The sequence below is a fragment of the Phasianus colchicus genome, chromosome 1 (genome assembly GCF_987193195.1).
Source record: "Phasianus colchicus chromosome 1, bPhaCol1.hap1.1, whole genome shotgun sequence".
Lineage (NCBI taxonomy): Eukaryota > Metazoa > Chordata > Aves > Galliformes > Phasianidae > Phasianus > Phasianus colchicus.
The window spans coordinates 184,176,951-184,193,224 of record NC_143436.1 but is presented as its reverse complement, the minus strand read 5'-3'; the positions used below and the strand labels follow the sequence as shown (position 1 = coordinate 184,193,224).

Here is a 16,274-nt window from a genome sequence, read left to right as displayed (position 1 = left end):
GACTATTGCCAACTTGTTATATTTTGTGTATAGAGTACAGCCTCTGGCCTTATGTGTAATAACTTCTCTGGAAGGAAACAAAAGAAAAAGTGTTACTTGTATAAATCATAAAATAATTCACTGCAGATCAGAATGGGTATTATTATGCAGAGTTAGAAAATCCCCATTTTACTGGGTATCATTCCTCATGAAATTACACTACTGGTACTTGCCAGGAAGTGAAAACAAAGATTAATGCTCTATAGAACTAACTCAGTGTATTCAGGAACTAGTTGGAAAAAAATGGTGCCTCATTAAGGCACTGACCACATTCACAACTGTAGTTTTTCATAATTATGATGAAACTGGATAATGGTCACTCCAATATTGTTTACTAGTTAACTAAAATTTATAGAAGGGTGAGGTAATCAGGGTTACTCAAGAGAAATCTTCAGAACAATATCGTGAAAATTACCTTGTAAAAGCAAAAAGCAAGTAAACAGTAAGTGAATACAATAAGAACTGTTGGAAAAAAGAAATTATAAGAGCACAAGAAAAAAAATTTCTCAAGACACTCAGCAATCAAATGTCACATCTTTCAGAGAGCTAAAGCACTGGCACAGCTGCCCAGAGAAGCTGTGGATGCCCCATCCCGGGAGATGTTCAAGACCAGGCTTGATGGCTTCCTGGGCAGTCTGATCTTCTGGCTGGCAATCCTGGCCACAGCAGGAGAGCTGGAACTAGATGATCTTGGAGGTCCCTTCCAACCCAAGCCATTCTATGACTCTAAAAATCGTTCTTAAACCTTCAGCAGCTTAGCCACTAAAATCCCCACTGCTCTCCTAATTTTTATAATATTTACAAAGATACCTTTTTAACCTTCTTTTATAGTAAGAATAAGTAAGCAGAAGTTAAGATTGCTATATATTATTAATTCTCCTTTCTTACATCATAGGAAGACTGCATCAGAAGCAGTTAAGAGCTTAAAGAGCTAAAAACTTAAATTTTTCTAAAACAACATAGTTCAGAATCACGCCCTGTGTTTTTCCACAGCACACATGAGCAAATCTTCACAGAAAATCTATCCAGCACAGGCTAACCTCAGATGTATGCTCCAACTATTTTGCAACCCAATAATAGGCAAAACAAAGTCTGGAGCTCATGTTAATTTTAATGGAAAATTTAGTTAAAGTCCTCTCACTGAACACCTTATTGATCTAAAAGTGCTACTGATATATTAACATCAGATGTATTTAACATCATCTGATGTATTTAACCCCTTTATTAACGATCTTGATGAGGGAATTGAGTGCACCCTCTGTAAATTTGCAGACGACACCAAGTTAGAGGGAGTGTTGGTCTGCCAGAGGGCAGAAAGGCACTTCAGAGGGACCTAGATAGACTGGATCGATGGGCCAAGGTTAATAGTTTCAATAGGGCCAAGTATTGGGTCCTGCATTTTGGTCACAACAACCCCAGGCAACCTTACAGGCTTAGGGAGGAGTGGCAGGAAAGCTGCCTGATGGAAAGGGACGTTGGTGTACTGATGGACAGTTGGCTGAATATGAGCCAACAGTGTGCCCAGGTGGCCAAGAAGGCCAATGGCTTCCTGGCTTGGATCAGGAATGGTGTGGTGAGCAGGACTACGGAAGTCATCCTGCCCCTGTACTCGGCATATGTGAGACCTCACCTCGAGTACTGTGTTCAGTTTTGGGCACCTCAGTACAGAAAGGACATGGAGGTGCTGGAGCGGGTCCAAAGAAGAGCTACAAGATTTTTGAAGGGCTTAGCGAATATGCCGTATGAGGAGAGACTGAAGGAACTGGGGCTGTTTAGTCTGGGGAAGAGGAGGCTGAGGGGAGACCTTATTGCTCTCTTCCAGTATCTGAAAGCTGCTTACAGCGAGAGCGGGGCTGGTCTCTTCTCACTTGTGACAGATGACAGGATGAGGGAAAATGACCTCAAGTTGCACCAGGGTAAGTTTAGATTGTATATCAAGAAAAACATCTTTATAGAAAGGGTTGTTAAGCACTGGAATAGGCTCCCCAGGGAGGTGGCTGAGTCATCATGTGTTTAAAACCTGAATGTGTTTAAAAACTGTTTGATGTGGTGCTCAGGGACATGATTTAGTGGAGGGTTGTTAGTTAGGGTAGTATGGTTAAGTTGTGGTTGGACTGGATGATCTTGTAGGTCTTTTCCAACCTTAGTGTTTCTGTGATTCTGTGATATTGGTGAAATTTTAAATGAAGATTCTTTCTTCAGTGACTACGGTGTCTCAGCTCATCATATGGCTGCACTCATTCCAGGCACACACTTGAAAGCCATATGGCTGTCATAGTTTCATTGCAAGACTTTACTTAGAAGTAATCACATTGCTCTCCAACACAAATTCCCTTGCCACTCCAGATTTTTACTGTGAATGTTCTCTGCATGAGGTGGGAACCAATATGAGTAAACAAACATGTCATAAAAACCATTGGGATTTTTATGACCTTTTATCCTACACATCCTCATTTTACTTTGTCAGGGTCTTTCAGTCTATCATCCCACTCACCTGCCTAGTCTGGTTTCCTCTGCCTGATTTACCATACTTCCAGAGTGAGTGTGATCTTTTACATCTGGCTCACATCCCCAGGCACATGGACAGGGTTCAACTGAAGAATGGCAGCCATCAATGTCACTTTAAGGAAGAGCATAAAAAGGTTTCACTTTATAACAAAACAGAAATACACTCTATAAATGTAACTCAAAGGAACAGCTTGCACCAATATATCAGATACTAAATTTAATTAAAAATTTCATCTAAAAAATCTTTAACTTGATTGTATAATCTTGAGACTTCAGCTTTGACTGTGGTAAGCATTTAGTTAGGGTATCTCAAGGTGCTTCAGTTCAGCATGTGCAAGGTGCCGGAGGCACCAGTGGGGCCCTGGGTGAGCAGAAAGAACACCCATTCCTAGGGTTAAAAGAGGGAAAGCCCAGGTGTCCCCAGATTCCCAGTAGAGATGCACCCGATGCAAGCAATTCCAGATCTTCCCAGATACCTACCTCTATAGGTATCCAAAGGACCTCCAAAAGCTGCCTCCCTGGCTGTGATTAATCTCTGATTTCACCCAGGTTTTCATTTCATTTTAGGAGATGGGGCTATAATTGCAATACAGCAAAGAGTCAAGAGTCGCCACATCATAAATAGACTTTCCATCCTTCTGGCTGTTTAGCTGCAAGAGGAAAAATTAGCTCAACCAGAAAAATTAACAGTGAATAGGATAAACTAAAATCTAAAATTATAAGAATTTTGTCTCAAGACAAGAACAGAAAAAAATTATATTTATAGATCTCTCCATGGAATTGTTTTGTGTGTAAATGAAGGAGTTGAATTTTCAGTACAGTTGGCCACAGGCTTTGACTATTTTCTATGGCTAAATAACATTTGTCACAGAAATTAAACTGAGGCAATGGGACAAAATTTCCACCTACAGTTATAGTAAAATAAATACGAGACAATGTTTTTGACAACTAGCTCTTTCTTGGTATGTGTTTATCTGTCACTTCCATGTACTTCATATTCACATCCAGTTTTCTTAGTGGTATGGAAAACAAGCCCTGAAGCTAGGGAGCATACAAACACAAGAGGGAACGGCTGTTTACAAGGGTGGATAGTGATAGGACAAGGGGGAATGGTTTTAAACTGAGACAGGGGAGGTTTAGGTTAGATATTAGGAGGAAGTTTTTCACACAGAGGGTGGTAACACACTGGAACAGGTTGCCCAAGGAGGCTGTGGATGCCCCATCCCTGGAGGCATTCAAGGCCAGGCTGGATGTGGCTCTGGGCAGCCCGGTCTGCTGGTTGGCGACCCTGCACATAGCAGGGGGGTTGAAACTCGATGATCATTGTGGTCCTATTCAACCCAGGCCATTGTATGATTCTATGATTCTATTTCTTCTAAAAAATTGCCTTTTTCTGGGATGACTATGATAAGCAAGTATGCATGGGAAAATAAATTGGTAGAATCCTCCTTTTACATAATCACAGACTAATGAGAAAGATGCTAAAAGGTATTAAGGTCAGTTAATTGGGAACACTTCTTGAGAAATTAAAAAATAGCTATTACTGGGGAAAAAAAATAGATAAAATTAGATGAAATCTAAATTGAATTTGTACTTTTTTTTCTCTAGACTTTATATTTTCAGTATCATTTTTAAATCTTATTATGACTAACAATAGACTTCTTTTCTCTCCTAAACTTACTCAATCTAGTCCAGCAGACAACCTGGAAGCAGACATCTCTCGACTCATTCTCGAAAAACAAATATAAAATTCTCCACAAACTTTCAGGCCACAGTTATCTTCCACTTGAAGCTAAGGAGATTTGGGGTTGGGAATTGGGAAAAGTCTCTTCTGTGAAAGATGGTGAGGCACTGGCACAGGCTGCTCAGGGAAGTGATGGAGTCACTGACTCTGGAGGGTTCAAGAAAAGCTTTGATGTGGCACTGAGAGACGTGGTGAGTGGGCATTGTGTGGGGGTTGATGGTTGGACATGATTGTCTTGGAGGTCTTTTTCAAGCTTTAAGATCCTATGACTGCATTAAATAGAAGAATGAGAATATGGTACCAAACTTGATCCCTTTCAGTTGTGTTAGAGCTTATCTCCCTTTGGCTTATCTCCCTAAAGTTCCCAAAAACTCACCTGCTCTGCCCTAGGGAGGGGACCTTGACTGGCTGCATGGGCAGCCAGGCTGAGTGCACCAGCACCTATTCATTCAGCTTTCACACACATGTGGAAGTGGAAGTGGATCCAAAAAGCAACGAAAGCATTTCCATTTTCTACAGTTGTGAAAAAGCTCAAGGAGAGGGATGAGGTCCTTAGGCAGCTAAAGGGGACAGATTCTTCTGCCTTCTCATGCCAGGCTGGAAAGGGCATGGGGAACTGCCCTGCTGGGAAGGATCTGTGGAGGAAACTCCTTCCACAGCCAGACCTGACAGCACAGTACCCTAGCCCTACCCAGCTTGTAGGATGTCAGAGCAACTGCTGACTGTACACCGTGGCAAAAGCAGCAATTTGCACAATCAGTCACACTTGAAAATCTTCTTAAAATTCCCAGAGTAAAAGGTGTTTTAGAATGATAGGCACTAATGACTCGTTCCTTTTCATTAGAATAAAGGAGTTATTTCTGTGTCTGCCTTCTAATTATTAATTTAAAAGGACAGAAAGGAAGTGGGAACAAGTTACTTAAACACATAAAAAGATATGGACATAAAGCAAAACTGAAAAAAAGCCCAAACAGTTAAATAGCTGGATTCCTTCAAATATTTCACATGAAAATAGAATGTGCCTTCTTTCTGAAGGCAATTTTCTACTGAGAAAAAAAAGTTATTAAAACTGCAATATCTCATATGTTTTGTATCAAAATAATCTTTTTTATTCCTTGGATCTTTTCAGCTTCGGCGCTTTTTTTGCTCATTTCTGTTCTTATTTTTCTGCATTTTCGTGGACTGTTGTTCTATGTAGCTGGATCACAAAGAAACAGAGAAAAAGAAGATTTGCAATATACTTGATCTTGCTATAATGCAGGACTTTATTGAATATTATGAGGCAAAATGAAATAGCTTTACACATTGAAATGAATCTGCTGTCATAGTCAGAAGATGTGCAAAATGAACCTTTTTTTTTGTAATACTTTCACATCTGAGTTTGGCTTCATAATTCATATTGCTTATTTAAAAAAAAAAAAAAGAAAAGGTGGAGCAACTTCTATTTTATGCACTCATTGAAGAAAATTAATTGGTGTGACTGTCATTATTTACCTGCACCTGTGTACCACAAAGCAACTGAGGCTACAGAAATCCAGTGCATATGAGAACTGCAGAATTATGGAATTATGTTAAATTTGGAAAAGATCTCTAAGATCATCCAGTCCAGCTGTTGATCCATCACCACCATGCCCACTAAGCCATTCCCACTCAGTGCTATATCTCCACATTTCTTGAATGCCTCCAGTGACACTGACTCCTCCACCTCCCTGGGCAGCGCATTCCAGTCTCTTGCCACTCTTTCAGAGAAGAAATTTGTCCTAATATCCTACCTGGAACTCCAGTGGTGCAACTTGAGGCCATTACCTCTCCTCCTATCAGTAGAAGAAGGGTCTGACACGCAGCCAAGCAAAAATGTAGTTATGCATAGATCCACTGCCACCTTAGGGACTAGGAAGTGCTTCCTTTGGCTAAATTTAAAGGCAACTGCTGAACATCTACAACACCTACAAAAGGATATTAACCTCCACATACATTCCCATTACAGAATACCCATCCAAAGGTCCACCTAAGTGAGCCCCATACATGATAGAAGCCAACAGCAACACTCATGCAGCCCAATCAGCCTCTGGTGCAGGCATTTCCTGATCCAGTGTCAGTGTCTGTCAATACAAGAGCCTTCACACATTCCTCTTCTCTGAACGTCTCCACATCCTTTTTGAACACATGCAAAATTTTACTGTCTTTTAGCAAACTCTAAAGCTCCACAATTAATTGTGTGCAGACATACTGCCTTCTGTTCATTTTGAACTTCCTGATTTTATTTACTAGGTCTTAATTTGGAAGATACATCACATCTGTTCCTGTAGACCCTTTCCATGTCACTAGCTCCCTATTATATTCCCTGCTCTGTAAGAGAGGCAATTTATTTGAGTCTTAATCTACTTATGCACTCCCACATGGAAGCCATTCCCTATTCTGCCTCATTGTGCCTTCTCTTGCATATTCTTTCTCTGTAGCTTGTATCATCCTCTAACTCCACAATGTCAAAACAGCTGCATACCATATTTGAGCAGGATGCAAACTTAATTCTCATAGTGAGCCTCTTTTGTACCATTTTATTCAGCTTATAGCTCATGGGCGAGTAAGGTTCAGGACCCTCTGCAGTAGCTGACCCTCTACCATAAGCAGTAGAAGCTAAGTCAGATGACTGTTGAGGCCATCAGACAGCCCGGCTTCCTGTTCTTCCAGGGAGTCTGTTGGGCTCTGAGAAAGTATGGGGTAAGTTTATTGTTTTCTTGTTTGTTTGTTTTTGGTTTGGTTTGTTTTTTTTTCCTTACTTCTTTCCCTGTTTTATATGATGCACTGTATATAGATATGAATTTCTTAAGGCTGGGTAAGGGTGGAGTTACCATCCCTGGAGGTGTTCAAGAACTGGGGAGATGTGGTGCTGCAGGACATGGTTAGTGGGCATGGTGAAGATGGGCTGATGGTTAAACTAGATGATCTCAGTGGTCTTTTCCAACCTTAATCATTCTACATTTCTATGTTTCCCAACCGCTCCAGAACTGAAGTCCCATCACCCATCCAAAATCCCACAGTATCCTCAGTTGCCTCCATGCCATGCTGTGGACATACTCTATGAAGGTGACTTTTGGAAATATTCAGTGTTAATGCACTTCTATCTTCTATGTTACTGTTCAGCACTGTGTCTGCACAGCATCAGACGCAGAGAATTCAGTGTGGTCACTTGTAAGAGTGATTTATTGACATGAACCCCGGATAAAGCACCACAGAGAGTAAATACAAAGGCATACAATAATAAAAGGGAGATGCATAAAACTGCAGTGTATGGGAGCTTTGAGGATCAGTGTGAGCTGTAGGGGTTTTCTAAGGGAAGCAGAAAGGGGTGAGAGCAGCCCAAGGCTGCACAGAGAGCCCAGTACAGACTGAGCTTTCTGCCACAATCAGTGTCTGCATACAAACAGCGATTTATGTGTACTCAGGGCTTATGTAAGGGAGAACAACTGTTGTAGAAGCTGGAGAATAATGCAGACCAAACGCGAGGGAAAAATTAAAAATAAATAAATAAATAAGAGAAAAAAATAGTGTATTTCTTGGAAAGCAGAAGAGGGAGGCAGGTAGGTACAATTCCTCCCCTGCGGCCCTAAATCACCGCCTTCGCAGACCGCTGCCGGCACGGCGAGGCGGGCACCCGCGGGGACGGACCGCGGCGGAGGCAGCCGCTGCGCCTCACAGTGCAGCGCCCGGTGCTTTGGCGCCCCCTGCCGGCCGGCGGGTGCTGCAGGGTTGGTGCGGCTTCCCCCGACCAATGTTCCTATCGCGCTGGAGTTGTCCTGGAGGTACAGGGCAGAAGGCAGATAAAGTTCTCGTCCCTGGCTTGGCAACATCTTGGCTTTGGATGAGAGTGGGTCTTGTCACTTACAGTCCTGAGATTTGATATCTAGAGGACTGTAGGAACTTGGCAGTTGTTGGCAGAAACTATGTACCTGGAAAAATTCTTAAGCTTATGGATATTTTTTCAAACACCGTTCTGCTGGTCTGAAAGCTGAGCCTGATGATAGCTTCTGCTGCCTTGTGTTTTGTACAGCTCCGTCTGCACGCCATCTGCAAAGGACAGTACTTTGCAGAAATAAAAAGTAAAAACCCAGACAGTATGAGCCTGGGGAAAATCATAGGCAGTGGAGAAAAGCTTAAGAAAATTAAAAGAAGGTGAGATGGTTTAATAGCGATGCTAATATTTTCATTTTATTCATATTGGATTTATTTATTCCCTTGCCTCATCAGTCACCAGACTGTGCTGGACAGGCCCGAAAAACATTAGCAATTTTTATTTTCTCCGTTTATTTGTCTTCTCTTCCCCTTCGCCAATCTCTATCCACCCTTGTAAACAGCCATTCCTCCTCCTGTTAATATGCTCCCTTCAAAACCCGGAAGGCCACAGTGAGGTTGCCCTGGAGCATTCTCTTCTCCGAGCTAAAGTAGCCCAGTTCCCTCAAAATTATTAATAGGAGAGTTGCTCCAGCTCTCTGATCATCTTAGTGGCCCTCTTCTGGACCCATTCCAGGAGCTCTGTGTCTTTCTTGTACGGGGGCCCCAGGCCTGGACGCAGTACTCCAGATGGGGCCTCCCAAGAGCTGAGCAGAGGGGGACAATCACCTCCCTCTCCCTGCTGGCCACCCCTTTTTTAATGCAGCCCGGAACACAGCTGGCCTTCTGGGCTACAAGGAAGACCACACTGCTGGCTCATGTCCACCTTCTCGTACATCAGGACCACCAAGTCCTTTTCTGCAGGGCTGCTCTCCAGGAGATCTTCCCCCAGTCCGTATAAACACCTGGCATTGCCCCGACCCAAGCGCAACACCTTGAAGTTGCCCTTGTTGAACCTCCTTGGGTTTTCATGGGCCCACTTCTCCAGCCTGTCCAGGTCCCTCTGGGTGGCTTCCCTTTCTTCCAGAGAATCAGTTGTGTCTGTGCATGGAGCCCCCAGTAGTGGAAGGATGTGGAGCTGTTGGACTCGGTCCAGAGGAGGGCCACAAAGATGTCTGAAGGACTGAAGCACATCTCTTATGAAGAAAAGTTGAGGAAGATGGGCATATTTAGCTTGGAGAAGAGTGGGCCCCAGGGAGACCCCACTGGGGCTTTCCAGTACTTGAAGGCATCTTACAAGTAGGAGGGGTACCTTCCTTTTACACAGGTAGATAGTGATAGGACAAAGCTTTAAACTAAGAGAGAAGAGATTTAGATTAGATGTTAGGAAGAATTTTGTTACTCAGACAATGGTGAGGCACAGATAAAGGTTGCACAGAGAGGCTGTGAGTACCTCATCTCTGGAGACATTCACCCTCAGCAAGTTTCCTGATGACACCAAGCAGAGTGGTGCGATTGACACAATAGAAGGAAGGGATGCCATTCAGAGGGACCTCGACAGGCTGGAAAGGTGGACCTGGGTGAATCTGCTGAGGTTCAACACAGCAAAGTGCAGAGCTTTGCACTTGGGCCGGAGGAATCCCAGGCATCCCTACAGACTGGAAGGAGCGGTCCTTGAGAGCAGCCCTGTGGAGAAGGACCTGGGGATCTTGAAAAATGAAAAAATTTAACATGAGCCAGCAGTATACTCTTGCGACTCGAAAAGTAAATGGTACCCTGGGCTCCATCAGAAGAGGGGTGGCCAGCAGGGACAGCGCGGTGATTGTCCCCCTCCACTCTGCTCTTGGGAGGCCCCATCTGGAGTACTGCGTCCAAGTGTAGAGCCCCCATTACAAGAAAGAGAGGGAGCAGTTGGAGAGGGTCCAGAAGAGGGCCACAAAGATGATCGGGGGACTGGAGCACCTCCCCTATGGGGACAGGCTGAGGGAGCTGGCCTAGTTCAACCTGGAAAAAAGAAGGCGGCGGGGTGACCTCACTGCAGACTTTCAGTACCAAAAAGGAGCCTACAAACAGGAGGGGAATCAACTCTTTTAAAGGATTGATAACTGCAGGACAAGGGGAAATGGTATAAAGTTGAGGGAGGAGAGATTTAGGCTGGATATCAGGGGAAAATTCTTTTCAGAGGGTGTGGCGAGGTGATTGAACGGGATGCCCAGAGAGGTTGTGGATGCCCCGTCCCTGGAAGTGTTCAAAGCCAGATATTACGGGGGCCTGGGCAGCCTGGTTTAGCATTAAATGAGGAAGTTGGTGGCCCTGCGTGTGGCAGAGTGGTTGGAGATAAATGATCCTTTAGGTCCCTTCCAACCCTGGACATTCTGTGATTCTGTGATTCTGTGATTCTGTGATTCTGTGATTCTGTGATTAAAGGGCAGGTTGGATTGGACCACGGGCGGCCTGATCTGGTGGACAGCAAGCTTGCCCAAGGCAGGGGAACTGGAACTAGATGGTCTTTAATGTCCCTTCCAACCTAAGCCATTCTGTGACTCTAGGATGTAATGATCTTAGCATTTCCCCGAATTGCTTTAAATCTCATGGAGCTATGATATGTTTATTATTGTAATCGTATTGGACTCTTATTCATTCCCTTGCCTCTTTAGTCTCGGGGCCAGGACTGTAAGTGGCATTGTGTGGGCAGTACTTGAGTATTACTGCCAGAAGTAGGGCCATGAGCAAGTTCATTGCATCTCCTTTGTGTTAGCTCCTTCCATTTTTCTCTGATAAGAAACTGAGCTCAGCCTCCGCTGATGTAATTCAAGCTAATTTTCATTAGTTTTGCTAAGAGCAGAGCTGTAATGACAGCATTTGTGTGTGTATGCATCTAGCACATATTGCTAGGGTTGGAAGTAAGAAGAGGCGGGCAGTGGGCAGCTGGAATACTGCAGGTTCCTGTTGGCACTGCTGACATCAGATCTTGGCATCTGACATCAGGAGAGGTTCCAGAGGGCCTGTAGTTAAAGAGCAGCTGGTGACAGAAGGTAGGCAGATACTGCAATGAAGTGAGTGAGTGCAGTTTCTCTGTCCTCTTGCTTCAGAGGTGTCTGATTTACCTGTTTTTACATCTTGTGCACCCTGCTCCTTACGCAGAGGATATACCCTTTGTCCTTCTTCATCCTCAGTGCTCTCACAGTGTACGTGGAGTATTCGGTTCCCGGTTTAGAGAGAAGACACTCTACAGCTTTTTTTGGGTTGAATTTTTGGTTTTAATTTTTGTTGTGATTTTGAAATTTTTGTTGTTGGTATTCCACATCAGAACATCTTGTAAAGCAGTGGGAGTTAGAGAGTTAATGTTCTGGTTCTGTGGACTGCTTTTTTGAAGGGAGGAGCGGCACTCCCCAGAGGACTTTGGGCTCAGAGGAAGAAAGGTGCAGCTCCCGGCAGGGCACCGGCCGCTCTTCCTCTCGCGGCCTCTTGGTTTCACAGCGGAGAAGCTCGTGGTTCCTCTGCAGTCCACAGAGTAAGGCCCCGGTTTTGGACATTCTCTCTCCCATTTTGTTTGATTTGTTGGTCTCAATTCCAATTGTATTGTGTTGTGTTGTATTATCTTGCATTATCACTACCTACAATTCCGAAATTGTAGGTGGTGAATGAACGTTCCTCGTCAGATCGTTGCCGCTGCTTTGTACTTTTTGTAGACCCGTCTGCTATCTCCGTGTGCTTCTCCTGGGGTCCACGAGTCCCTTGCCTCTTTAGTCACGGGGCCGTGCTGGACCAGCTGGTCAGCTGTTAACCCTTCTTTTTCTTCCCTCTCTCTTTCTTTTTGTTTTGTCTTTTTTCCCAGGCCTGCTGCCCCCCTGTCACGGACAGATCTAGAGATAACTCCGTGACAACTCTTTTGGGTTGGCTGCTGGGGACAGGAGCCGGCTCGTGGCTCTGGCACATGGCAGCTCCTGCAGTGTCTTCAGGGCTGGTCCCGGGAGTGGCGGCGTGCCTGAGAAGGCCGCCGCTGCCTGGAACGGCGGCTGGGGCTTCCTCCCGATTGTCTTTGGGAATTGGAAGCCCGACGATCGCGGGGGGAACGGCTTCGATCTTGGGCCTGCCCCCGCTGAAGAAGACTGGAACGTCTTCTGTCTTCAGGAGGCAGGGAATCCCTGGGGGACCTCGATGCCGCCTGTCCGGCAGAGCTCTGGGTGCTGCTCCCAGCACCTTGGGCCGGACTGATTCTGCTGCCACGGCGTCCTCGGGGCTGGCTTGAGGGATTTGAGAGGGAGGACTGGCTTTGTCTCTGGCCTGGCCCCTGCTGTCCGTGGCATCTTCTGTTTGCAGCCTCCGCGGAATTGTTGGTTGCCCTCTGCCTGGCAGAGGTGTGCATGCTCCTCCCAGCACGTGAGGCTGCAGAGCGTCTGCTGCCACCAGGTCTTCTGAGCTGGCTCGGGGAATTTGAGGCACGACCCTTTAGCGGAGAGCGGCTTCTTGTCCGGCCTGTGCCCTGCTGCCTGGATTGCCTTCTGCGCTCAGCCGCTGGGGAATTGCTGGAGGGCCCCACTTCCTGCTGGCTGCTGGATCCGTGGGTGCTGCTCTCAGCCCCTGGAGCTGGTGTTTGGCTGCTCCCCTGGTGTTCTTGATTGGATTTGCGCCTCTGGCTTTTCCTCTCTCCTGTCCTGGGCTGGCTGGACAGGCTGCCGCGCTTAGGCATCTGGGAACTCTGAGACGACTCCGATGCTGCCTGGCTGGTGGAGGCAGATCTGTGGTCGTCAGGTGCTGGGGAGCTATGAGATGGCCCCTCCGCCTCCTGGCTGGCAGTGCTGGGACCAGCAAGCTGCGACTCGGCACTGGAGGCTGTAAGGAGAGGCAGGAAGGTCAACAGGATGACCCAGCAGCCCCATGGAGGGAGAGGATCCCAGCCCTCCCAGGGCAGAGAAACTCTGGCAAAGCCGCACTGAGGAGCCGCTGCCAGGCCTTGCTTGGCCCCAGGGCAGCAGTCCACGGCTCTTTGCCCCTTACCTGTGCCCACGCCAGCACAGATGTCACACTCCCAGGTGCTGATGCTGTCGCTCAAGACGGAGCAGCGCCGGTGGGTGCCTTGCGCAGCACACGAGGTGCACAGGAGCAGCTCCCAGGGTCTGGGGAACAAAAAGAGGCTTAGCTGTGTGCACAAAATGAGTCAAGCAAGGGAGCGGCGGGCACGGCTCTTGAGCTCAGTCCTTGCTCCCCAGCCTGTCCGGAGGCTGAGATCCCACGCAGGGCTGCTGAGGTAACTCACCCCTCTTCCTCTGCTTGCTCCCTGCCTTCTGCGTGAAGGCACTCGCTGACATCACAGCGCTGGTGTGTCTCGTGCAGAGTTTCATAGGTCTCCCTGTCCTCCCATGTTGGTCTTCTGCCGGAGAAGGGAGAGAAAGCAGTGAGCCCTCAGTGCCCCAGGCATAGAGCAGATCTGGGGCATCCCTGCTCTTCCCGCGCAAGCCCATTCCCAGCTTCTCCATGAAGCTGCGGCCAATGGAGCTCAAGGGACAGCAGAGGGTCAGCTGGGCCTGCTCGGGGCAATCCCTGGGCAGGCACAGCACTTGCGCCTCAGTATCTGGAGAGCTGGGCAGAAGGCACCAACCTGGCTGGGATTTGGATCCCGAGGAGATGCATTTCTTTCCGGAACTGCATCCTGTCTCTGCAGACGGGACATTGGAAGCGCAGAATGCCAGCGCTCATGGCCTGTCCCTGCAGCGGTAACACAAGCAGCCAGAGTGTGAGCGGGGCCTGGTGCAGCTGAGCACCTGCTGTGACTGCAGAGCAAGGGGAGGGCTCCTACCTGGATGCAGCCCCGGTGAAACCAGGCCTGTGTGCACACTGGGCACACCATGGTGTGGTAGGACTTCTTGTCCCCCACGGGCTCCAGGCAGATGACGCAGTTTGTGTCTTGCTCTGGAGCTGCCTCCACTGCCTGCTGAGGGCGGTGCTCACAGCAGAAGGACCTGGGGGAAGACGGACAGGATGCGTGAGCTGAGAAGTGCTGAGATGCCAGCAGAGGAACACGAAGGAGTTGGTTGCGTGCTTCGGCACTGGGAAGCAGCCCTGCAGGTTCCTCCCTTGTTTGGCTGCTGCTGACAGCCCTTACCTGTGCTGCCCAAAGAAGTGCGTGACACATTCCCCATCCGCTGCACAGGGCAGATGAAAGCTGCGTTCACAGCCTGTCTCTGCGCAGTAGATGGAGGCCCCCTTCTCTCCACAAACGAAGCAGTGCTGGAAAGAGAAGAGCAGCCCCCATTAGCAGCAGGCTCGGGGCCTCTGAGGCCAACGCCATGCCTCTAGGCAGGGCACAGAATGCAGGCACTGCTGGGTCATGCTCTGCAGACGCGCCCGGCAGACAAGTTTAATCTGCTAGAGCAGAACTTTGTCCTGCTGCTGCCCGGAAAGACTGCCAGTGCTTCCTTAGGGTCCAGGCTTAGCTGGTGCTGGCACAAACATCCCCGTTCCTCCAGATCCTCACCTTCTGCTCTGCCTCCTCGATTACGCCTCGGATGGCATCAAGGGGGATCTTCAGAACCGCCCTCTGTCCGGCAGTGTGCTCGTAAAGGCCGTCGGCAAAAAACTGTAGAAGAGAAAAGAGCGGGATGTCATGAGGACGGGATGGAAAAGAGGGAGCATCCCTGGCTGGAAGGTGGAAGGAGCCCTGAGGGAACTCACCAAGCAAAACTTGTGGACGCAAAGCCCGCTCTCGCCAAGCGTGGGCCCGCAGGTGTCCGGGTGAACATCTGCTCGGCGGCACAGCATGCATACTGAAGAGGAGAGAGCAAATAGAAGCAGCAGTGAGTGCCAGGCATCCCTGAGGACTGCTGCCAGGGGCGTGTCCCGGCTCTGCCACGCAGGATGAGGGGCAGGGCTGGAAGATGCGAGGGGGAAAGGGCCATTGTAGGCCCCACAGTCACAGCAGGCACACACAGGCCAACCTGGCTGAGGAGCAGAGGGGCCATGCCCAGCGGTGCCTGGGGAGCCCCTGCCTGCCCCTGCCTCCCCTCTCACACACAGGCAGAGCCCGCAGGACCTCTCTGCCCGGCAGAGAGCTGCAGGCAGAGATACTTGGCTCTCACCTTCAACCTCCGGGTGGGAGGTCTTCTGCTTCCTTTTGGACATGGCACGCGTCGACAGTGAGCGCTTGGAGTCCCTGCCCAGTCAGCGCTGGGCTTTCTCTTCCACTCTCTCCTCTGCCGACTCTGCGGGAGAAGCAGGACGAGAGGGAGTTAGCAGCTCAGGCCCCCAGGCCTGAGTGGGGACCCCTCCTCACTGAGCAGCCTCAGGCAGCCCCTCGCTCCCTGCCCTCTCCTCTCCTCACCTCACCAGGTCACACTGAGCCACAGTCTGAGCCCGGCCTGGCCTAACCCGGGCCTGGCACCATAGGTCACAATGGCTGCTCCGTGACACCCTTTGTGAGGCAGTCACTACCTCACAGAGTGGTGAGGGCGTGGGCCCTCCGCCCAAGCAAGATGGCAGCTGTTGCAGGCAGTGCAGAGAGGTGCGTGCTGCTGGCCAGGGCGCGGGGAGGACGGTTTGCCTCCTTCGACCTGCTGGCAGCACTCCCCTTGCCAGAGGCAGGAACAGAGCTGTCCCTCGCCTGAATTGCAGCCCTGGAGCCACAGGCAGGAACAGAGCTGTCCCTGGCCAGAATTGCAGCCCTGGAGCCTCACTCGGGCACCACTGCTCCTCCACCCCAAGCCTGTTTCCAGCTTCTCCGTGAAGCTGAGGCCAACACTCACAGGCCAGTAAAGGGCTAGGCCTGCTGTTGGCAACTGTAGCAACTTTCCCCTCAATTGTTCTTTCAAGCACAGAGCTACAAACCATCCAGCCCAGTCACCAAAAATTGTATTCTGTTCAATTTCCATTCATGCAACACAGCTTCAACTTTTTGTTTTACTGGATTCTTCTCTTCAATTTCCGTACAACTGAAAAAGAATGCCGGAGACATTCTCTGTATCTGCAAGTTTGGAATGCTTTCAGCAAGTGAAAATAATCCTGCCTATCGGATGTTATGGAACGTTTGAATTTTTATGCCCGTAGTCCATTTTGCAGCATTTAGCAAGCTCACTGAAATACAGCCTAACTTTCAAAATGCAATTTTCTGGGGCCATGTTGCATTTTTAAATATCAAAATCTACAGCACCATCAG

General features: G+C 48.2%; 1 protein-coding gene across 2 annotated transcripts; it reads right to left on the bottom strand.

Annotated features, from left to right (window-relative positions):
- Window positions 1-10,443: 10,443 nt before the first annotated feature.
- Window positions 10,444-15,437, bottom strand: LOC149920299 (E3 ubiquitin-protein ligase PHF7-like). Of its 2 annotated transcripts, XM_090151180.1 has the most exons (9): window positions 15,202-15,437; window positions 14,798-14,889; window positions 14,601-14,702; window positions 14,229-14,353; window positions 13,923-14,085; window positions 13,725-13,831; window positions 13,383-13,496; window positions 13,124-13,242; window positions 10,447-12,958 (listed from the first exon to the last, which is right to left on the bottom strand). In XM_090151180.1, the coding sequence occupies exons 1-9, from the start codon at window positions 15,242-15,244 to the stop codon at window positions 12,081-12,083; spliced, it is 1,743 nt and encodes a 580-aa protein (XP_090007306.1). In that variant the 5' UTR covers window positions 15,245-15,437; the 3' UTR covers window positions 10,447-12,080. The 2 variants fall into 2 exon arrangements, with proteins under 2 accessions (XP_090007276.1, XP_090007306.1); XM_090151150.1 differs by having other exon boundaries at window positions 10,444-13,242.
- Window positions 15,438-16,274: the final 837 nt, after the last annotated feature.

What these genes read in the sequence shown, in the direction of transcription:
- LOC149920299 (XM_090151150.1), bottom strand. Translation starts at nt 15,244, where the DNA reads ATGTCCAAAAGGAAGCAGAAGACCTCCCACCCGGAGGTTGAAG. An exon ending in GCGTCCACAAGTTTTGCTTG is followed by an intron (nt 14,703 to 14,797) that starts GTGAGTTCCCTC and finishes TCTCTTCTACAG; the next exon opens with TTTTTTGCCGACGGCCTTTA. An exon ending in TCGAGGAGGCAGAGCAGAAG is followed by an intron (nt 14,354 to 14,600) that starts GTGAGGATCTGG and finishes TTCTCTTTCCAG; the next exon opens with CACTGCTTCGTTTGTGGAGA.